Source organism: Equus przewalskii, chromosome 20 (genome assembly GCF_037783145.1).
Source record: "Equus przewalskii isolate Varuska chromosome 20, EquPr2, whole genome shotgun sequence".
NCBI classification, from domain to species: Eukaryota; Metazoa; Chordata; class Mammalia; order Perissodactyla; family Equidae; genus Equus; species Equus przewalskii.
This window is the reverse complement of record NC_091850.1, coordinates 20,134,817-20,158,060: the sequence shown is the minus strand read 5'-3', so window position 1 is coordinate 20,158,060 and position 23,244 is coordinate 20,134,817. Positions and strand designations below refer to the sequence as shown.

The window sequence follows — 23,244 nt, the reverse complement described above, 5'->3', positions numbered from 1 at the left end:
GTGGGAGGGGCATGGACGTTTGGGGAGCAAACGGCAGTCTCTTCCACAGACAGAAAAAAAAGGAAAACAAATTTCCTGGTATGAGCTTTTCAATGTCCTTTTTCTGCTTTAAAAGTTTTCTGGTAGGAGAGAATTTTTGTAAGCAGAATGCTTATAGAAACACAGAATTATATTAAAAGACAAGCTTCTGAGCAGAGTACAAAAAAAGGTTTTTAGTCAACACTAATGCTTTTGATCTTGCTCTATCTCCTCTGCCTCCAAATGCCTCCTACCCTGCCTTGTCTTTAACAGAGCTATTTGCTCACCCACTAGGTACTCGTCTTGCCCTGTGGGAAGACCAACAAATATGAAGCAAAGAAAGTGCCGGATCCTTTCCCTGATCAGTGATGTTTAAACCCCAAATACAAAACATGAAGAGAAATAAATCTTCTATTTAAGCAACATCACATTTAAGTTATTTTTCTTTCCCCTTCTCTCTGCCTCACAGAAAAGCCTGTGTGGTAATGAGTGATTAAAGATACAAGCAATATGGCTCAGATACTGAGGTCAGCTCACAGCAACTTAAGTTTACAAGGAAGAAGGAATGACCTGGGGGTATGCTGAAGACCCATCCAAAAGAGACAGAAAGAGGAAGGTGGCTGACTTATCTGGTAAGCCTTGGGGTGCAGCCACGTGTTGGAAGCAGTGCCCAAAAGGTATGAAGAGCTCAAACGTGAATCAGGCTGATGCAGGACCCACTGGGTAACAGAACAGAGTGCCCAGGAAGTGGTGCATTTGTTTAGGTGAACCGACTGTTAGCATCTGGGGAAGGTGAGCCAAAGGCAGCAGGACTCCAACAAGCTGGCTGAGAGACCATTCGATAACTCACCAAAGGTTTGTAGAAAGCCAGTAGTTTATAATAATGGACTAGAGGTGGACTCTCTTCTTAAAAACTGTTGTTTTTAATATTTCTTCAAGATGGTAGAAAGACCTATACCTAAACAAAGTAGAAAGTGATGTGTTATAAGAAATTACCCACAAAGTGATAGAAATAGTAGAATTAATTTGACTTTGGGAAAGCAGGATATTTAAGAAGGCTTCTTGAAAGCATATCTTGGGATCTCTAATAGTGAAACTACAAGAGGAAAAGAAAGTGCTTATAGTTACAGGATTAGGCAGTGGAAATTCAGATTGATGCTGCTGAGCAACCACTGACAAAACTCCAATCAGGGCAGTGGTGGAGGTAAGTTCCCTCTCCTCTCTCTTTGAGCACCTTATTTCATCATGTACAACGCTGTGCACTTGCCCTTTCCCCATCATCTCACTGTAAAAAGTATATATTAATGATAATAACAACAACAATAATAATAAAGAATAGGGCAACGCACAATACTCAGTTTCTTGAGGTCTTTTTTAAAATAGCTTTATTGAAATATAATTGACATACAATAAATGGTACATATTAAACTGCATAATCTGGTAAGCTTTGACATATGTGTTCACCTGTTAAACTATTACTACAATCAAGATAATGAACCCCCAAAGGATATATCACCCCCAAAAGTTTCCTGAAGCCCCTTAGCAATCCTTCAATGCTGCCTCACCCTGTCACCCCCTCCATTCCGAAGCCCCCACTCATCTAATTTCTGTCACTATACACTAGTTTGTATTTCTAGAATTTTGTATAAATGGAATAACAGAGTGTGTCGATTTGTTGGTCTTCTTTCACTCAGGCTATTTACTTTGAGCTTCACCCACATTACAGCATGTATCAATAGTTCATTCCTTTTCATTGTTGAGGTTTATTCCATTGTATATCACTCATGTTTAGGTCTACCATCCTTGTTTCCTTCTAGACACCTTCCTTTCTTCCTCTTTTCTTATTGCAACATACTTATTATAGAAACTTTCATAATAGTACAAAAGGGAAAGAAAGAGGAGAAAATCACCTACAGAAAACTTTGATATTTGAATTGAAAACCAACAAACAAAACTAAACAAAAACTTCTGAAGACTAAAGAGCCTTTATGAGAGTTATACCAAAACCTTGCTAGAATTTTTTGGTGTCCCTTTGATAGATACTCGGGGTGGGGATGATATTTCAGTCTTTGTGGCTTTGCCTAGAGCCCTCTAAACTGCACCATTTAGGGCTACCAATTCAGTCCTCCAAAGGCTGTCATGTAAAATGTTTTGCTTATAGAAAGGGTGTCTCAATGAGGAGAAATTATAAAATGAGGCAAGATGCTAAATCTAGACATACAGAGGGTATACATTAAAAGAAAAGTCTTAGAGATCCACAGGCTAATAGCAACCTAATAATAATCTTTATAAATCGGTATTATCCCAAAGTGAATGGCATGAGCCCAGAGAGGGAATGCAATTTTGATTATGATGTGTTATCAGGAGTATTTCTACTGTTGAACCACAAATAATTTTTCTTTTTTTTAAACACTAAAAATCCTTAGGTGTTCCCCCTCTGCCGTGGGATGCACTCAGTAGCTGCGTCTTTTAGCCTAGCAAAGATCAACCTGACCTTGGCCAACCGGCTTGTACTTTGAAGAGAGTACTTTGTGAGACATGTGAGTAGAGAGGTATTCATGCTTGGCAGAATTTGCTGTCTCTTTTGCTCAGTATTTTACCATGATTAATCCCCATTTCTCTTCGCTGCTGCTGCTGCCGCTGTCGCTGCTGTCAGTCTCATATTTCTTCTCTATAGCAGATGCCTTTCAAATGTTGTTGGATTCCGGCTGGGTGTGACCTTTTATGGGGCATTGCTGCCTCCTATCAGGCTTTTATGGGCCTGTTGGTTTGTGCACATGTGCAGACATTCTGACCTCCTGACCTCCAGAATAGATTCTATGAGAACAACTGTATCTGACCTTTCCAACATTTTGGACACTCAAACTCTTCCCAAGTGCACGGGTGCGAAGAACGCTCCCTCGTGGTTTTGGCTTACATTCTTCTCACATCAGAAGAACCACTCTAGGAGAACGTGAAGCCAGGTCAGAAATGCTAACATAACAGCAAGGTTACTGGCAGCCCTTAAATTTGCCTGGCATGAATTTGCAGGTAAGGCAGGGTTTCCACATCTTTGTGTTTATTGTGGTTTAAGCAAGCAGTTCCAAATAGGTGAATTACACTTTCTGGGATAATCCAATCTGTAGAAGGTCAATGGCTAACAAGAACTCTGGAAACGTTTGAAGCCATTTTTTAAAATTCCTTCTCAGATGTAGTCTTTTCTCCTTTCTGAGTCCTGAATCCTGTTTTTAAATGAACCTACTTACATAAAAAAGTTATAAGAATCCATTTTATGCTATTTCTAGTACCTTTAGTTTGTGTTTTCTGTGCTGTTACCGTTTACCAATAGTGAATTTACTTTTGGTAAGCGTCCCAGGATAATGTGTTTAAAGATTCAACACAACTTTTTAAAATAATTGCCAAATAATCTACTTTTCTACAAAAAAAAAACCCTTAAATCAGAATTTTAAAGCTTTAAATGTCAGATTAAAATAACTATAAAGTCCACTTTTTCCCAATCTCCATCTACTTTGCCAGTCTCCAACTACTAGAAAGATCTGGGTTTTGCCCTTAAATGCACAGTCTATCAGGATGAACTGGGTCACCAAGATCTGTTCCTTCCTTTTGTTCCTCTTGACATTTACTCCATTTTTTCTTTCCTTTAATAAGCTTTCTCTTTCTTGTCTCAAAACCGAATACTTTTCTCATCTTAGTGTAACACCTATTTTCATTCTTTCTTTTGACAGCTGATAAAGTCATGTACACTCAATTCTTTTGCCACCACCGTATCAAAAGAGTGATTTTCCATCCACTTACCTTTCCCTCCACTTTGAGAGCCGTACTCAAGTTTCTTCTTCACTGCTGGCATAATTCAAAAGAATATATTGGCCCTGGCCCAGCACATCCAGGGTCACGTCAGCAGATCTACAATGGCTTGAGTACAGGACTATGAAGAGGCACATCATGTGACATTCGGGACAGCAAAATCAACATCTCAAGATTGGAAGAAACACCATCAAGACCTAAAAGATACGATTTCTATTTTTTAATATACCATACAAGAATCCAAAGCCAGTGAAACTATATTCAGTGCTTCTCATCACTATCACCAATGGTTTGTGCAGCTCATAAAAAGGAGAGTGTATATAATAAATTTTAAGACTGGGCCAAGAAGATGAAATAGCACATTGTAGCACATTCTGAAGTGAGACATAACATAATCTGGGTCCTGATACTTAAGTGAGAGTCAGCAGGATGCTAGTTATGGGGAATAATATATTTCTGAATTAGTATCACAGTTCAAGATGCAGTGATCTTTCTAGGTTGTTACACGTAACTGAGGAGTGAGAGAAGAATATATGGCAAAGTATCAATTTAACTACATTCAAGTGAGAGCACACATTATATAATAGTTCAGTGTTTTTGTAAGTAGACTGAACACTGATAGAGTGGATAGCTACCTATTTGTTACACATATGAATCATTATTATGACTATATTTTGATGACAGACTCTAACTAGACATTATAGAAAGTAAAGAAGTTTGTTATACTTGCTCTTTTGCTTTACATGATTTTTTTGTAATTTATGAGGTGGTGATATTATCTAGTTATATTAAATATATTAATATTCACATTTAAATAGAGGTGGGCACAATATTATTAAACATCAAAAATTAATCATAATCATTCCTTCAGCATTATCTAGGACTTATTCAGATTTTGTTTCTTGCTGCTATGATGTGATGGGAGATTTCAGAATAGTAAGTGGTAAAATACACATTAGATGCACAACTGAAATAAAATAAGATTGTGTAAAACAGAAGAGTGTTTTCTTGTAGTATTAACCTGTAGCAACCTAGTATGGACCATCATGTTTGGTGGGACTTTGGTTCATGAAGTTTCAGATTTTGTTTTTTATAAAAGCACCCCTGAATATCATTTTTAAGCCTAATTATGTTCTTGGAAAGAGGCTATGTGTATGAGAAATAGCATTTCAAATTTTTCTTTATGGATATATTGTAATAAATGATATCATTAGCATATAATTATAACATACACAATTATCCAAAAAGATAAGCTAATACTTTTGATATCTTTCACATATATGTGTGTGAGGTATATACAATCCATAAACAAAGCCAGTTAAAATAGAACTCTATTACCATTATCACCTTTTTACCTTAACATTTTTTTTTATTTTTCACTTTTGGATCGAATTTTGTACAATAGAAGCGTTCTGGATATAAGTCAACAAGAGACAATTGAGAAAAGGCAACAAGGTAATTGCTCTGCCTTGCCTGGTGAACTCTTAAATCAACAAAGGAGTCCGCCTCTCTAAGCTAATCAGCCCGTGTGGGTCCCCCGCCTGACAGTAGAGCGCTGAAGTGAATCTACGCTGCGGGGGTTTCTCTCTTGTTTTCCAATTCAAACGCTTGCAACACAGAGTGAATAAAATAATCCTAAAAAATAATGCCAACTAATACTTCAACGTATCTATATTTTAGGAGTGATATTAAGAATTAAACTATTCACTCCAATGTTCTGCACCAATAACTATGCTATCATTTCCGGACGCTGCCACCAACAGAGGGAATGTTGTCCTTACAATTTTCTTGAACGTAGGCGCTCAGAGAAAGTTGAGCCTCTGGCAGATGGCATAAAGAGGTGATTTGACAAAGAGTTGGAAGCAATTAAGAAGGTACTTTGATTCTTTCATTTCCACAAGTGTATTCATTCGGGGAGAAACCTAGGGGACTGGGCCATGGGAGGAAAATAGGGGCAACCTAAAACAAAGTTTATTTAACCTTCAGAAAGGTTGCATCTCTGAGTCTGCCGCCACAGGTTGCGGTTACTTCTCCACTCTTCGAACCTAGGGGGCTGGAGGATCTCCCAGCAGACAGCCCCCAGGTGGCAGGCAGGGGCCCTTCCCCTTTTAGTGATCGGCGCCGCGGGTGATCAGATTCACCGGATTCACCTTTGCTTTCGCGTCCCCAGCAATGCGCTACCGAGGCTCTCCAGAGCTCTGGTTCCAAACGGGAGTGGCAAGCGGATTCACACTGAGGAACAGAATGACCTCTCCGGGCTGCGCTCGCTGTCTCGGGACTGTGAGAGGTGTGCGGCACGTTGATTTCCTCCTTTAGTCTAGCAGGAGTTAGGGCAGTGGGGTGTAGATTCAGTTCGATTTTTCCATTTCTGTCAACCGGAAGATGGGATAGAAAAATGCCCTTGAGCGCAGAACACTCAGGGTTGGGGGGTGGTCGGCTACAAGGCTGACAAGTTGGAAATCGGGAAGGGAGGAGGCCCGAGGGGATAGAGGTGGGGTTCTCTTTGTTTCGCACTACTCATCCCTGGACTGGGGCTGGGCTAAATATCTAGCGACATCTGTGCTTGAACCCGGGCGGGTGGGGTTCTTGGCGAGACCAGAAACTTGATCGCAGGGCTCTAAGCCCGAAAAGGACCGTAGGACAGGAGTTCCTGGGCCCCCAGTGAGAGGCTGTCTGCATAGAGCGGTTGACCTCGGCGCCGCGTGGCTGCGCGGGTGGGAAGGGAAGGCGTTCTTGACCTCCTCCCAGAGCAAGTTATTAACTCAGTGGAGTTGATCAAATGACGTTCCTTCTGAAAGGGGTCGTCTCCTGGGCCCCTTTTCTCAGTTGGCATTTAGCAGGTAGAGGGGCGGGACGAATTCTTCTCTCAACCGTAAGTCACAAAGAATTGCTGAGTTACCTTACCAGCTTGGATCCGGAGGCGCAGATGATTCTAAATGCACACGCACCAGGACCTCATCCTCTCATTCACCTCCAAGCAGATGGCGACCTTCAAAACTGTCCCTAAATCTTATCTCCCGAACTTATTAGCCATTTACTGCGACTTGAAGATTTTCCTCCAGCCCTGACACCACATTCTCTTCTACCCTGAGAATCTGCTTGTGGATGCCACCAGTGATTGCCCCTCACCTTAAAAACAGCCCCCACCCACGCATCTCAGCTAGACTAAACGGCCCGACATGCTTTAGTCACCAGTTTAATTCATAGAAAGTAGCTATAACTCTTGGCATCACCTCCGCAGCCCACCCGAGGACACCTTATTATGAGGCTGTTTTTCGAGTGCTGAATTCTGAGACTTAAGGCAAGGTTATTTGAGGCATCCTGGTAGATTTCCGGGCTTCCAATTCCCTCCCCCGCTTGGCTGGTAATTTTCTGCTGCTGCTTCTCCTCCTCCTCTTGACCTCCTCCAAGGTACCTTCGCCTCCCCTCCCCCGCTCGTTCCCCGTAAACCTCCAGCCAGCGGTGGAAGTCAATCCTTTGGCGCTAAATTCAGAGCTGCAGGATTGCAGTGGGGGAAAGGGTGTCATTTCTTTCAGAAAGAATGTCATTTGATCAACTACACTGAGTTAACTTGCCGCGGCTTTCCCGAGAGCTCTGGTGGGCCCCTGGGTGTTTTGCTAGATTCAGTGCAGATGTGGTAGCGTTTAGCCGAACCGCCCAGTTCTTGGGAGATCAAGCTTTTTCGCCTCTCCAGACTCCAACTACCCCAGCGAGAATCCGATACATTTAATGAAGGCTTCGCCAGATGCAGGGTTCACCGCGTCCTTGGGCCAGAACCTCTTAGTCAGCACATTGCACTCACTGGCTGCAACCTGGGCTCCACGCAGAACTCCGGCGCAGATGAAAATTGCCTGTTCCTAGTCAGTTCGAGTTTCAAAAAGAAAAAAAACAAAAACAAAAAAAACTGAAAAAAGGAAGAGAAAGGTTTCGCGTGACACTGCCAGCTGCTTTTGTGAAATCATAATAAACACTTCCAAAAGCACAATGTTAAAGGAAGGGTGCAAATTTCTGTCCTCGCTTGGCCGAATTGCTACCGGCAACGAGGTGCGGAACCTCGCATTCTCAACACTGATCTGAGGTTTGTGGCTTCGCCGCTGCCGGGAGCGTGGAATTCTATCTTGGCTGAGAACCGAGCAGCAGACCGCACAGGAACGCTGCCTCCCGGGCTGCCGTCTGCCAGGAACGCTGGGGACAGAAACAACTACCTGAACTAAGAACCGTAGGCTAGGAAGCTCTGCGTGCAGAAAAAAAATTCTTGCCAATTCACCTAGATTGTTTTAACTGGTTAATAAAGCAACTGACACTCAACAAAACAACAGTCACAGCAGGAGTTCTCGGCAATAAAATGGGAATCACAACTATGGGGTTGTTAACTGCCTTCAGTATTATCATTGCTTAGTATTACTTAAAAAAAAAAAAAGACGGCAAGAAAAAGATAATCATTTCATACCCAATGGTACATAAAGAAGATCCCTTCCCTTTTTCTCTGAAATTAGAGCGCAGATTCTCTTGATTCATCGTCAATAAGCCGTCACCAAGAAGAACTGGAAGAGAGGCAAATGAGCCGTAAACACCCACAGTCCTGATCTGGGTGGAATGTAAATGGTTAACCGTGACTCCCTTTGAAACGCATATAATTTTATCTGACCTTTGGACGTGATTTAAGATATGGATGGTTTACGTAGCCATGATTAGACTATACAGAATAAGTAAAAGCAAGAAGGGGGAATGAGGTACATTCCATATCTATTTTCTGAGGTGAAGAAAATATGTTCATGTCTCATTTTCATCCCCAAATTACAAGTTTGTGGATATCAGGAAAATACAAATCCTTCAGTTATAGTTTTCCACCTGAATACCTTACTCATGCAAATTGGCAGTCCAACTGTTATCCCACCCTTTCAAATGAGATTCTGATGTGGGCTAAACAGAGCATCACCTCCCTGGGAATAAGTTCCCAAACAAATCCATAGTTCAGGAAAAGCTGACCCAAACCCCCTTTCCTTTCCAATCTCGTTTAGTTGGGGAAGAAGAAGTCTTCTCCCTTTCTGTACATACTTTCCCAAAGAGCCAACTTAAAGTTCATTTCTGTCTGCCAGAGGTTGTTGGGCAATAAATAAGTTCTAAACATGTAACACTACTTTTCAATTGCAATTCAAACCTATTTAGATTTTTGAAAAGTAGTTTGAGAACATGATATTTGTTCAGGAATGTGTACCTGGCATTAAGTTTGATGCAGAATGTTTAAATTTTAATTAAAGCAGAGACAGAAAGCAGCAGCACACAGAAATACAGACGTAAGAGCCTACCAGGAGTTTTAGGTGTCACAGCGGCTTTTGGAAAGTGTATGCAAGTGCACGTGGGCACATGTGACAGACTCAAGAGGAACTTACTAAATCTCAGCATCTCTTTCATAGTCAAAGACACTGTAAAGTATATTTGGGTGGCCTGGAGATAATAGGGACAAATATTGAATAACTACTAATATTCTGGTTTTTCTTTCGTCAATATAGGGGTTCAAACCAGGGGATTCAGAAAACTGATATTTTGAAGGATATATTTTTGACCTAAGAGAATAGGCAAAGGTCAAAATGAGTCCATGTTTGACAGGACAGGGTCTAATCCTCCCTTTGAACACAAGAGGTCGCTCCTGTGATCAAGTACTGGAGGAAATATTGCTAATCACTGTTTGATGTATTCTATAAAAATATTGCCCATTTTTTTTACAGATATATTTGATTCATTAAATGCACCTATTGCAATCAGCTAAGGAAACAGCGGGATAATCTGTAATTACATTTGAACTTCAAGGTGAAGTGAAACAATATGCCTGCTATCCTAACTTTAATTTTAATGCAAAGTGTATTAGCAACAGACACAGAGAACTCCACAGCACAACCATCATGGCACAACATAATTACTCACTTCTCTCAAATTTCCCCCCTTAGCAGGCGGTGTCTCCTACAGGACCTTTACCTCTATCAGCTTAGGAACTTCGTAAGAAAATACTTGTTTACAACAACAGTGGGGGCTGAAAACAAGGATAAAATGTTGCCTTCAGCATTATAGTGAAATTGCCCATTCCTAAAGGTTTCCTCCAAGCCACATGGCAGTTTTTCTATCCGGAATTGTTATCATCAGCAGCAATAATTCTTTGGAACAGCTTATTAGTTTAGGGAGTTAAAACACCACACTGTGTGCGCGCATCTGGTGTGAAGAAGGATGGGTAGTGAGGGTACTTTGTGGATCTCAAATACAAGTCATCAGGCTTCTGGCAGCGTCTGTTGTTTAACTGCATGTTACAAAGGTGGCATAATGGAATACGACTGTAGAAAATCCTCTATTTACTTTCTGGCGTTATAGTTGTATCTTTTTTTTTTTTTTAACTCCAGTCAACTAGGTTCTCTTTTTGGGGTAACATGCCCATATACCGGAAGACTTGCTTCGTGTTGTGATTATCAGTATCAGTTTTGCAAAAGCAGCCTGACAAAAGGCTCCACACGTATAAAACCAGACTAGAAACTTGGACCAAAAACCCCCATGAAACAAAACAAAACGCACAAAAAATCTGATAAATTTATCAACCTATGTCTAGCCAACTTTCGATTTCACACACGCACTCTGATATAACTTCTAACAAAAACAGAAGGGATGGGATCCAGTTAGAAATCTTCCTTCAGAGAAAACAAAACAAAACAAATACGTGTTCTTGGTATAGCCCCACTAGTTCAGGAGTAAACTCCCGCATCTTAGCTTCTCTTTGCCTCTGGAGAAGCATAATCATGCAAACCGAGCCACTGAGGCCAGCTAAGGGCTCATAGCTCTTATCAAGGGTTAGATCTGAGGAAAGATAGAACGAAAGGAGTTTCCTAACACACCAGGTTTTCTCGCGGCAACAAGACACCGAAATTAAGCCTTCTACTGCTTGGGTTTGTGAGCCTTTTCAGATAAAACTGCAGTCGCATTAGATAACGAATAGCTATTTAGAAGCTTGGCGAGAAGTGTGGGGGTTCTTCGTGGCCTTCCTGTGACTTTGTTTTTGAGAGACTGCAGAGATGACGGGAACATGTAAGAAATTATTGGAAAAGGTTACCGGCGAGTTGCAGCCAACATTTTTCTCTCTCTAGGTTGTTTCCCGAGAGAAAAATATCAGATCAACATACCCAGTGAAGTCAAATAGGTATTTCACTATTCTTCTGTATGAGACCCCTCCCTACTGACGCCTTAAGACTAACGTATTTTTTAAAATCTCTAGAGAGACATGGAGATTTGTCCTTTTAATTATCAAAACACCACCAGTTAATTGCACACGTTTGCTTTCAAAAAAGGGCAGGAGACTAGCAAACAGAAGAAGTGGACAGGATATAATCGTTTTACAAACTGTAAACTACTGGAAAATCATTTCGATCTTTGGCTTCAGGTTAGCGCGCTTCCTAATTCTAGAGTTAACTGCAAAGCAGACCTCGAGGGGAAGGAGAGAGAGCAGCCTGCGGAGTCACCTTGGTTTTACCTGTCCGCTTCCAACCTGATTCTCCGCTAAGGCAAGAAGCGCCGCTTTCCTCCCACCCTAAGTTTTTGGAGATCTGAGGTAGGGGTTAACGGGGTGCTGGGGTAGCAGTAGCGAACAATTCCTCTGGGTCTATTCATTCCATTCCCGGTTCTTCTTCCCCTATGCAGCTCCCAGCGCGACAAGCGCAGCCAGTTAGGGAACTCACCCTCCCCGGCAGCCAAGCCGGGCCAGGCCCGGAGCTGTGCGCCAAAGCGCGAGACCAAACCGAGCCAAACGGCTTGTTCCAAGACGCCCCTTTTCCTAGGGCCCAGGAGGGACCTCGTCATCAGGAAGACCTACCCACCAGCCACTCGCCACCGGCGGCAGAAAAGTGAGCCCCGCGCGCAACACGGCCAGCCGGACAGCGGGGACCCCAGGAGCGCAGGGCGGAGGAGCAGCGCGACAGGAGGCGAGGGCGCTGGCGGCGCGGCCGGGAAGGAGCGCGGGAGGGGGCAGGAGGAGGAGGAGAGGGAGGCCAAAAGCCAGAGCAGCCGGGCAGCCCGAGCAGCCGGGGAGAGCGGTCTGAGCCCCGAGCAAGTTGCCCCGGGAGCCCTAATCCTCTCCCGCGGGCTCGCCGAGCGGTCAGTGGCGCTCGGCAGCGACGAGGCTGAAATATGATAATCAGAACAGCTGCGCCCCGCGCCCCGCAGCCAATGGGCGCGGCGCTCGCCTGACGTCCCCGCGCGCTGCGTCAGACCAATGGCGATGGAGCTGAGTTGGAGCAGAGAAGTTTGAGTAAGAGATAAGGAAGAGAGGTGCCCGAGCCGCGCCGAGTCCGCCGCCGCCGCAGCGCCTCCGCTCCGCCAACTCCGCCGGCTTAAATTGGACTCCCCGATCCGCGAGGGCGCGGCGCAGCCGGGCAGCGGCTCTCTCAGCCTTGGCAATCCCAGGGGCCACTATTTCCCACTTAGCCACAGCTCCAGCATCCTCTCTGTGGGCTGTTCACCAACTGTACAACCACCATTTCACTGTGGACATTACTCCCTCTTACAGATATGGGAGACATGGGAGATCCACCAAAAAGTAAGAGGCTATTTTACCTTGTGGGGCTCGGTGTGCTGTTCTTGTGCGGGGGTCTCTCTCAGGCACGGGTGCCAAGGGCTCTTCGGAGTTGGAGTCATTGCCTAGAGAGAGAGAAAAGGTGGCTTATTCTTTTTGCCGCCACGCCTGCATGCTTGCTGTTGGTTCCGATCTTCGGGAAACTGATCGTACCTTGTGTTTGAATTCGCCTGTGTGCCCTCCAAACCCTAGGCTTCTAGTGCTAAGCGGTGGTTTCCTCCTCGGGAATCCTGAGCTCTCCGAGAAGGTTATTCTGTTGCAAAGGTCTGCCTGCACATACAATACCCGGAGATCTGAATTAGCATTAGACTTACAAAAAAGAACTAGTGACAACTGTATTGATGTCTGCTCTTCCTAACAATATCCAGTCCTGTGTGCTATTTAAGAGCATGCTTCATGGAAAATATAGACATCCCTGCGTTCACTTAACGCTTCTAGTCAAAACCTTTTCTTTGACTTGACTTATCCATAATCTTTCCCGATGATTATGGCAAAGAGGGAGGAGGGAGGAAAAAGAAATACAAAATGAACGGGTTTGATTGCGTGCTAGGCTTACAAACGTAGACTACTCAAATCGCATTTTACATATATTCCACCTCCTTTTTAAAATGAGTCAAGGTTTTGATGGCACACTTCAATTACCATCCCAAAGTGCAATACTCAAAAAAAAGAAAGAAAGAAAAAAAAACCTCCCAGAGTACGCCCTATAAGAGAACGACACTAAAAGTGTGTTTATCTCTGTAGGAAGTAAACGGTTAGTCAATCATGTATTTATTTTCATTTCAGAAAAACGTCTGATTTCCTTATGTGTTGGTTGCGGCAATCAGATTCACGATCAGTATATTCTGAGGGTTTCTCCGGATTTGGAATGGCATGCGGCATGTTTGAAATGTGCGGAGTGTAATCAGTATTTGGACGAGAGCTGTACGTGCTTTGTTAGAGATGGGAAAACCTACTGTAAAAGAGATTATATCAGGTACGCCATTTATACTGCTTGCTTAATTTTGTGAGAGTTCCCTGTCTCTCCCCACTCCTTGTTTATTATTTGATGTGGCTTTGTCTTTTGGGGGAAGTTTGCTTTAGTGGGGTCCAGCATGCTAAAGTTACCATCTAAGTGAGTTATGTAAATTAAACTATACTGTTCATTTCACTTTTTAGGGAACCCCCCCCAAACTCAGTGGTGGTTTTCCTAAATTGCATAGTATTGAAGCTTGTTTAATTGCTCTTGGAATTTGTGATGCTCAAATTATTTTCCTCTTCCACCCTCCCCCTTCCGAAAAATAAATTTAAAGATGGATAAATTGGGGTTTCTAAACTTAAAAAAAAAGGTTTATTTTTTATTGTATCCTGCAATGATTTTTTCTTCTTTTGCTTTAGTTCAGTAATTTATTAGTAACGTACAAATTCTTTGGAGATGTCAATGCAAGATCTAAGCATGTTTAGAGATGCACTTTGAAAGCAAATAGAGGTATTTCACCTTTTACTTTTAGGGTAACAGCTCCTTCCTGGAAAATTTCAAAACCAACCCAAATATTCCCTGCAAAAAGGCTGGAAATTTAATCTTTTTAAATATTAACCCTTTGGTGACATCTGACTATCTTTTCTTTCTTATCTTATCTGAGCTGATGAATTAGACAGAGCAGATCAAATTGCCCATCATCTGTCTACGAACAATTGGTATATTTAGATAATTGAACAGCTTCCTTTCTCACATTAAAATCTGGTAACTGATAAAATGAGTGAATTGCCCATACTAACAAGGGTAAAACCACAGAAGGAACTTTCCGAGTTTCTTTTTCTTTCAGTTTATTCTGCATCTAAACTTCGTGCTTCGCTAATCTCAAATTTTCTCTGACCTGTGTATATGTACTATGTCAGAAACTTCATTTGCTGCTTTAGGAAGCCAGTAGAATTTCTAAAGGAAATTTTGTTATTTTAATAACAAACAGAAGCGATAACACTCTCAGTGTTAGGTTAAATAATATCAAAATATTATGTATTTTTTAAAAAATTTCTCCAGTGGCTATTAACAAGTAATTAGCTTTAAGTAATAGAGTTTCTGGAGCTGTGAACATATATTAAAGTTTAGTCAAAATTTAAGTATGTAGTCACAATTTTTTCTTGCTTAGTGTCTAGCATTTTTTTAATTTTAAAATCATAAAGCGGAGAGAATAATCTTGATAGGTAAAACTAAACAGTGCCCCCAAAAAAGGTTATTGATGCTTTGGTTGGAGGGGCAAGTGGGAGGAAATAGGGGAAGTGGGGACTGGAGGAAGGGGAGGGATTTTCCAAATTGTTTGGTCACAGGCAAGGTAAAGTCCTCATCCTATGAAATGGAAGATCTCATATAGAGTAGGCGGAGGGAGGAAAACTTTTGAATCTACCTTCTAACCTCTGACAAACGAGCTGGTTTCATTGTTTACTTGATTGGTGTGTGAACTCAAGATTCTGGAGAGGGAGAGCTCACTTTGCACCTCCAGGAGTATCTTTACTTCTATGGAGATAGTGTTTTGGTCCATTGCATATAGACCAGCATTTGCCAAATTCTGGATGCACTTTTGCAGAAGGAGCCAATCGATTTTACCTTTTCCTTTCCATTCTCTCTCAGCTCTGTGTGTGTGTGTGTGTGTGTGTGTGTGTTCCTTTGAAATCCTGTAGTTGTAAAAGCAGAACAGAGAGACCATTTAGATTTCCGAATGCCTTTCTTCCCTTGGGGGAGCGAGATGCCCCAGTTCGCCGCTTTGTGTGGATCTTTCCCTCTCTTCCATTCTCTCCGTTTGTAGGAATGCCCTCGCTTCTGTTATTACTGATACATGGAGAGGGAGCCAGGGCAGAGCCGCCTAGGCAGAACCTAAAAGGATTGTCCCTTGGTAAGGAAAGGTTAGTGAGGAAGATCTTAGAAGTGAGTCTTTTCATTCTTCTGGGCGGTCATAGCTCTCAGGCAAACTGAAACAGTGGTAGATGCTTCAGTTATTTGAAAAAGATTGAGGGAACAGAGGCACATTTTTAAAATAATAATAAACGGAAGAATGGAGAGGAAACTTTGTTAACATTGTTGCCTGAGGAAAAATCTTTAGTTGGGGAAAAATTGCAACGGGCGTATGGTGCAGAAAGGGATCTGGAAGCCCTCAGAGGTTTCATTTTGTTATTCTGCTTGTGCATTTGTGTCTGTTTGCAAACCGAGTGGGGTGACAATCTGCTTCCCCAGCCTCTTTTTTCTCTTAGAAGGAGGAGTTTTTGTTACAGTTTGAGACATTTCTAGCAGTAGAAATTGGAGGATAGGGAGGAGAAAGTGTGAGGCCAGTGGCTACTGGAGTCCCCCTGGACTCTTTCCTGCCAGGAGCTGCAGGGGCCACCCTCGGACTGATCGCTAGAGCAGCAGCCCAGGTTTAGAACACATCAAACATTTTTCCGTGGTATGGACCACGGGTTCTGAACTAAGAGGTACTGGACGGAGACAGGAGGTTCATAGGGAAGGAAAAGGGAGTAAAAGAAAGGGAGAGGGAGAAGGGAGAGAAATCGACTCTTCTCTATCCTCCTCTTCCCGGCTAGTCTGCTAATGCTGATTTCAGTGTCTCAGGGCGTTGTGGCCGGCCTCGCCGGCAGTCTTGCGCCAGGGCAGTGCCCGCCTGAAGTGACCCCCTCTCCCTGTGCTTCTCTCCCGGCCCGGGCCCGGCCCCCGCGTAGGTTGTACGGGATCAAATGCGCCAAGTGCAGCATCGGCTTCAGCAAGAACGACTTCGTGATGCGCGCCCGCTCCAAGGTGTACCACATCGAGTGTTTCCGCTGCGTGGCCTGCAGTCGCCAGCTCATCCCAGGGGACGAGTTCGCACTGCGGGAGGACGGGCTCTTCTGCCGCGCCGACCACGACGTGGTGGAGAGGGCCAGCCTGGGGGCCGGCGACCCGCTCAGCCCCCTGCACCCGGCGCGGCCGCTGCAAATGGCAGGTACTCCTTGGCGGAGAGGGAGGCCCGGCTCGGAAGGCAGGCGTCGTGCTAGGCCAGCGCCGCCCCTGCCAGCGCGCGGGCGGCCCGGCAACCCTGGTAGGCACAGGGCGGTCGCAGCGACAGCGGCGGCGGCCGGCAGTTAAAGGAAGTGTTGTGGGGGCAGTTTGTGCTGTGCTTCGCTCTTTTGCGGCAAGGTTCAAGTGCACTCGCTGTGCCCTTGACTCCTCCAGCATACCTACACGTCTGTGTGTCTATATATGGGTACACGTGAATGTACACCACTTGTGCACACGTATACACACGTCCAAACAGTACTTCTAGTTCACCTTGGCCTCCAAACCGTGGCTTACTGAAAACGGACTTCAGCAGGTATGCTGCCCGCCACTGCCTGATTAAAGGGGTGGAGCTCTGGGCCCCTGGAGCTTCCTCCTTTAACCCAATGAAGGAAGTTTAGGTGGCCTTAAGTCATTTAGCTTCTCAAATCCTTTTTCCTTGCAAACTGCCCCACACTCCAAAACATTTTTAGAATTTATTTTTATCCTTTTGTGAAAGAATGGACCCGAAATGATACAGTCTTAGTAACTGCAGGTCATTGCACAGAGCTGTAATTTAAAACTGTCAACAAGCTGATCTGCAGTAATTGCCTTTTAAAGGGTGCCTGCCTCTTTAAACCATTCATTCTTCGTGATTTGGTGACAATTTCATCTTCAGGCCTGTGGCTGTAACACTAAATTGACCCCATAGGTGTTGACCTGACCCTAGGGGCTCCTGGAAGGTGCAGGATTTGTACTATACCGATCAGACGGCCCTTTCCCAGGAAGGAGAGTAGAAACAGAGCAAGGTTGGCCAGGAGGAGGCCCTGGGTAAGAAGGCAGACAATGTTTCCAAACCCGCCTTCCGGTCATGAATGGATCTGCCTGGGTGCATTTCTGAAGTATCAATTCGCACTAAACACTGGCGGTGAGAAAAGTACAGCTCTCTCCCCTCTGCTTTCTGGCAGCCCCAAGATTTCTGTCCTGGGGGATGTGTTACTACCTTGCACGGGGGCAAAACCAGAGGTGGCAACTTCTGTTCCGTGCAACCTGTGCTCTGCTTGTGAGGAAACAGAGGAGGACGGAATATTGGGAGGGAATCAGGAAACAGAATACTTTCCAGCTGGCGTTTATCTGGAACCTAGGCAGCTCAACAGTTTCGGTTTTCCTTTGCTTGGGGTCAGCTCATCTCAGGAGCATCCAGGTAGATTTAGTACTAAGGAAGACCAGGGACTGGAGAGATGGCCGAAATATCGAATTTCTTTAGCTCCTTGACATGACTGTCCTCTCAGGACTGAAGTTCAAGGCTTTCTGGCAGAATCCTCCTCGGCCTTCGCGTTGCAGATCTCCTGGTTGGTGTAGTGTCTCTGGCCGTCACTGGAGTGTTCTGCTTTTCCTTACCTAGTACTGTCTGTGGACTTCGCCCAAGAACCTGGAGGTGGCGAGTACTTGGTATAACCTGGGCCCAGTCTGGGTCCGAGGAAAGGAGAGGAATAAGAGAGAAATAAGGCTGAAAGATGCCGCCCCTGCTGCAAGCAGGCGGACAGACCCTGAGAAGTGCGCCCCATTGCTAACGCTGTGTTGACAAGAGCAGGGGCAGAGGCTGCGTTCCGGGCCCGGATTACTCAGCATTGACCTCTGCGATTAGAGAACACGGTTTTATTCTTCCTTTCGCTTCCCTTACCCCCACCTCTGCCGCCCCTGCTTTGTCTCTTGAGGCTGCAAAGCGCTGGCCACCATCTGGGAGGGCGAGGGCGGGCGAGGGGATGGGCCAGCGCTCACGGCGCCCCTTGTCCCGCAGCCGAGCCCATCTCCGCCCGGCAGCCGGCCCTACGGCCCCACGTCCACAAGCAGCCCGAGAAGACCACCCGCGTGCGGACTGTGCTGAACGAGAAGCAGCTGCACACCTTGCGGACCTGCTACGCCGCAAACCCCCGGCCCGACGCACTCATGAAGGAGCAACTGGTGGAGATGACGGGCCTCAGCCCGCGCGTGATCCGGGTCTGGTTTCAGAACAAGCGGTGCAAGGACAAGAAGCGGAGCATCATGATGAAGCAGCTCCAGCAGCAGCAGCCCAATGACAAAACTGTGAGTGGCCCTGCGGCCAGGCAGGGAATGCGAGGGGGGAGCGGAGGAGGCGCACGAGGTGCGTGAGGCTGCCTGGCGCGCGGTTTCCATCCTGCTCTGGAGCAGGAGCCCGGAGTCGACCCCTCGCCCCACCCAGGGCCCGGGCAGAGGCAACCCACGCCAGGGTCCCCGCCCAGGACCGGGTGGTCCGGAGGCGCCTGTACTTATTGGAGCCGCGCCCTCGCCCTCAGCCCGCGTGGGTGGGGTCGTGACCTTCAACCTCGCCCCCACCCCGGAACCGGAAGGACGTGGCGCCCCTCCGTGGGCAAGCAGTAGCGGGGCCTGGCCCTGGTTTTGCCAAGGTCAGGCCGTTAGTTCATCGCAGTGAAGAGGGAGGGAGAACTCCATGGTGTGCTGTCCAGCCCAGGGCTTCTGTGAGGGGGTCACCTTGGGGGTCCCCTGGGCGCACCACCAGCCCTGGGCGAGGCCTGCACAGCGCCTTCAGGCCTGGGAGGTCCCGGCGAAAACGGGGCACCCTCAGCTCGAGGTCAAGCCCAGGCCTCCAGAGATGTCAGAGCCAGGGAACTATTATCCCCTGTCATCCCAGGCCGCCGGCAGCACCCAGCCTACAGGCCTCCAGGTTGACTTAAGCTAAAGAGTTTCTTTCTTTTTTTACTTTTGATTTTTACTGCCTCGGCCCTATTTTTAAATGCTATAAAACCCGCTGTCATTAAACTTGGCAGGCCCGCCAAGCCTGGGCCAGGACACCTTCTAAGTTGGTTAGTGCCTAATAGCACAATAGCCTCCAGACCCAAACACTTGGGGGTGGGGGTTGGCTCCGCGGGGGAAAACTGTCTGGAGAAAATCTAACCAAAATTCTCACTAACGGCAACTGCGGGAAAACCACAGTGTCTAGAGGCTGAAGGGAGGCCTATCCTGCCTCAGCTTTCTGCTTCTGGGATGCTATGGCTTGGGAAGGCAGATGGAAGGAACTGGGATGAGCTGTGAATGAAAGGGGAAAGAAGAAAGTCCTAGTAGAATTTGGTTTAATAAGGTCCAAGCAGACTTAACAGTCCAGCCCACAGAAGCAAAAAAACAAAACACAATAAAACAACACTGAACTGGGGCTAACATCCATCCGTGCAGGAGATTAAGTGAGTCAATAAAGGCTGCTATATAGATAAGATAATACCAGGGTATATTTGCTTAGCCTGGGCAGACAATGGAGGGAGGGAGTTTGCTCATTAACATGTTGGGATTGGGGGGGCCTATTCACAGAATATCCAGGGGATGACAGGAACTCCTATGGTGGCTGCCAGTCCAGAGAGACACGACGGTGGCTTACAGGCAAACCCAGTGGAGGTGCAAAGTTACCAGCCGCCTTGGAAAGTCCTGAGTGACTTCGCCTTGCAGAGTGACATAGATCAGCCTGCTTTTCAGCAACTGGTAAGTGTCAGCTCCCGGAGTGAGGAGGCTGAATCTTCAACAGAAAGGAGATTCTGGTTTAACTTTCATACAGGAGAGATTCAGGGGGGAGCATGCCTCCCTGGCCCCCGAGTTGGGGAGAGATGAAGGGGGGTGATGAAGAGGAGGAGGCAAGCACTCAAGGACTACAAACCTCTTGTGAGTGTTTTCTGTGAGAGCTCATAATTTGACCATATAGATTGAATTTTCTATCACTTAGGCCTACTTTGAGGGATTAAGTTCAAGATGCCCAACTAAATAGACACGCATGGGAAGGTGTACAGGGTTGCACAAAAATCATACTTCTTAGACTTTTAGAATTGGAAGGGACTTTAGAGATCCCCTTGGCATTTTGATCAGCACTTAGTAAATTCATTCCCTTCTCAGCTCCTAGAGGTTGGTATATTTAAGGACCTAAGTCAAGGTGATTGTAATAATAATCAATGTTGTAATACATAATCAAAGTTATTATCACTGGGCAGCAGGTGCCTGTTTGGGTGCAATTTTCAGATATATCAATAAAGAGTTCAGTTATTCAAAGATATGATCGATACTTTTTGTTACTATATCCCTTTCTGGGACTATCATAATCTAAAATGTACAACTGCTTAAACATTTTTAAGTGTATGAGTTCAAATGTCATACACAGTCACATACTCTGGGACGTGTATAGCAAAAGGAACATGAGTTCTACCAATGAGAGAGATGTGAAAACTGTTTTAGCATTAATATGTTTTATTTATATATACAGAGAAGAGAAATTAACTCACTTTTCACCTATAAAAGGCTTAAAGGTCAAGGTCAATAAGATTATTAAATATATGTGTTGTTTGTGATATGGTATATGTAGACATATGATTTTTTTCTTAAATAGTAAACACCTCTATAGAATCTTATCTATAAAACAAGATCTATCCTAAAAACGTGTTCCTTTCTTTGAAAATAAGGCTTTGTTGAGGTTAACTTCTTACCCTCTTATTCACCCGGAGGGCATTTTCTTTCTCTGTGACAATAGTTAGGTAATGGGCCAGGGGCAGTGGTTAAAAGGGGTTGGCCCAGGTTTATGTTTGTAAGTGGGCCAGCCTAGAGGCTAGGCAAATTTGAGAAGTCCCTTGACCTCACAATGGGAAATTTTAATAGGGTAGAAAGGAAGGTAGACTCTGGAATTAGGAAAAAGAACTTATTTTAAAGTCAGGTTAATCTTAGGAGTTACTTGAGTGAAACCTGGATCACAGAAGGCAGGTAAGGGGAGGGTTTAGGGCAGCCATGTGTTTGCACCTTCTGAAACTTTAGTGTCAGATGAGAGCAGTGGAAGGGAAGCCAAGGCAGGAGGGGGCGGCTGGGGGCAGGGCGGAGAGCTTTACAGCAGCAGCACAATACTTTCGGCTTGAAAGAAGGAGCCAGATATTTATAATGCAATGACCTTAGAATATATGGGTCTTCTCTCAGAAGAGCCTGATTTAAAGAGAAAGAGAGAAAGACAGAGAAAGGCCAAAAGGCAGCAGGACCAACAACAAGGAAGAAAGCCCACTCTGTGAACCCTCTGAGGAGTTAATCATTGTTCTGTGGAGCCTCTTCTGAATCTCCTGTCACACGATCTGAGCGTGTGTTATGGATTTTCCAACTCAAGAAGAGAAGCTTTGATGCCTAGAGACTGAGAAATCGCCTGCTCCCAGGGCAACATGTAGCCGGCAGGATAATTTTATTTCGAGCATGCATGGTAGACTTGCGATGCCATTTTACAGTGGGAAACACATTTGTTCTTAAATAATTTAATGGAACATAATGTTGGGAATTCACTTTCGGTTAAAGCAGAGATCTCTTGGAAGATGGGAAAGCGAGAGGATTTCTTCTCAAGTTCCTTCCCTTGTAGGCTTTCTAAAATTCAACTAGATATGCAGATTTCTCTATCTACATATCTATCTATCTACACACACACACTGGTATGTACATACATATGACGGGTGTACAGTCCTTTTCTGAATACGATCACAGCCTCCTTTATTCATTTCTCAACCTTCTATGCAGGTCAATTTTTCAGAAGGAGGACCCGGCTCTAATTCCACTGGCAGTGAAGTGGCATCGATGTCCTCTCAGCTCCCAGATACACCTAACAGCATGGTAGCCAGTCCTATTGAGGCATGAGGAACATTCATTCAGATGTATTTTTTTTCCCTGTTGGAGACAGTGGGAATTATAATGTTGAACTCCGAAACAAAAGTATTTAACGACCCAGTCAATGAAAACTGAATCGAGAAATGAATGCTCCATGAAATGCACGAAGTCTATTTTAACGACAAGGTGATATGGTAGCAACACTGTGAAGACAATCATGGGATTTTACTAGAATTAAACAACAAAACCCAAACCCAACATACGCTATCCAATGACCTTAGGAGTACTGAAAAAAAAAGACGTTTTTAAAACGTAGAGGATTTATATTCAAGGATCTCAAAAAAAAAACATTTTCATTTCACTGCACATCTAGAGAAAAGCAGAAATAGAGATTTTCTAGTCCATCCTATTCTGAATGGTGCTGTTTCTATATTGGTCATTGCCTTGCCAAACAGGAGCTCCAGCAAATGAGCAGGAAGAGAAACTGGCCTCCTTGGCTGAAAGAGTCCTTTCAGGAAGGTGGAGCTGCGTTGGTTCGTGATGTTTTTAGTTGACTTTAACAAGGGGTTAATTGAAATCCTGGGTCTCTTAGCATGTCCTGTAGCTGGTTTCTTTTTTACTTTTGCCTCTCTCCCCCCCTTTTTTTTGAGATCCATCCTCTATCAAGAAGTCTGAAGCGACTTTAAAGGTTTTTGAATTCAGATTTAAAAACCGTCTTATAAAGCATTGCAACAAGGTTACCTCTATTTTGCCACAAGCGTCTCGGGATTGTGTTTGACTTGTGTCTGTCCAAGAACTTTTCCCCCAAAGATGTGTATAGTTATTGGTTAAAATGACTGTTTTCTCTCTCTCTGGAAATAAAGAGGAAAAAAAGGAAACTTTTTTTTTGTTTGCTCTTGCATTGCAAAAATTATAAAGTAATTTATTATTTATTGTCGGAAGACTTGCCACTTTTCATGTCATTTGACATTTTTTTGTTTGCTGAAGTAAAAAAAAAAGAGATAAAGGTTGTACCGTGGTCTTTGAATTATATGTCTAATTCTATGTGTTTTGTCTCTTTTCTTAAATATTATGTGAAATCAAAGCGCCATATGTAGAATTATATCTTCAGGACTATTTCACTAATAAACATTTGGCATAGATAAATAAATAAATGCAATGATTCAGGGTCCCTCTTTTATATGTTTAC

General features: G+C 44.5%; 2 protein-coding genes across 2 annotated transcripts; one reads left to right on the top strand and one right to left on the bottom strand.

Moving 5' to 3' along the window:
* Positions 1 to 7,005: 7,005 nt before the first annotated feature.
* On the bottom strand, positions 7,006 to 12,335 carry LOC103551842 (uncharacterized). Its single transcript, XM_070586365.1, has 5 exons — positions 12,322 to 12,335; positions 12,131 to 12,247; positions 11,672 to 12,057; positions 8,273 to 8,366; positions 7,006 to 7,679 (listed from the first exon to the last, which is right to left on the bottom strand). Exons 1-5 carry the CDS (start codon positions 12,333 to 12,335, stop codon positions 7,607 to 7,609), a joined length of 684 nt encoding a protein of 227 aa, XP_070442466.1. The 3' UTR covers positions 7,006 to 7,606.
* Positions 11,552 to 22,758, top strand: ISL1 (ISL LIM homeobox 1). The gene is made up of 6 exons (XM_008521495.2): positions 11,552 to 12,394; positions 13,217 to 13,406; positions 16,118 to 16,377; positions 18,211 to 18,497; positions 19,755 to 19,922; positions 21,969 to 22,758. Exons 1-6 carry the CDS (start codon positions 12,367 to 12,369, stop codon positions 22,083 to 22,085), a joined length of 1,050 nt encoding a protein of 349 aa, XP_008519717.1. The 5' UTR covers positions 11,552 to 12,366; the 3' UTR covers positions 22,086 to 22,758.
* The last annotated feature ends 486 nt before the right edge of the window (positions 22,759 to 23,244 follow it).

Coding starts and splice junctions, on each gene's coding strand:
- LOC103551842 (XM_070586365.1), bottom strand. Junction 8,367..11,671: donor CGGTGGCGAGTGGCTGGTGG/GTAGGTCTTCCT, acceptor CCTCTCTTCCAG/TTCTTCTTGGTGACGGCTTA. Junction 7,680..8,272: donor TCTTCTTTATGTACCATTGG/GTATGAAATGAT, acceptor CGAACTGACTAG/GAACAGGCAATTTTCATCTG.
- ISL1 (XM_008521495.2), top strand. CDS start 12,367: ATGGGAGACATGGGAGATCCACCAAAAA. Junction 18,498..19,754: donor AGCAGCCCAATGACAAAACT/GTGAGTGGCCCT, acceptor GCCTATTCACAG/AATATCCAGGGGATGACAGG. Junction 19,923..21,968: donor AGCCTGCTTTTCAGCAACTG/GTAAGTGTCAGC, acceptor CCTTCTATGCAG/GTCAATTTTTCAGAAGGAGG.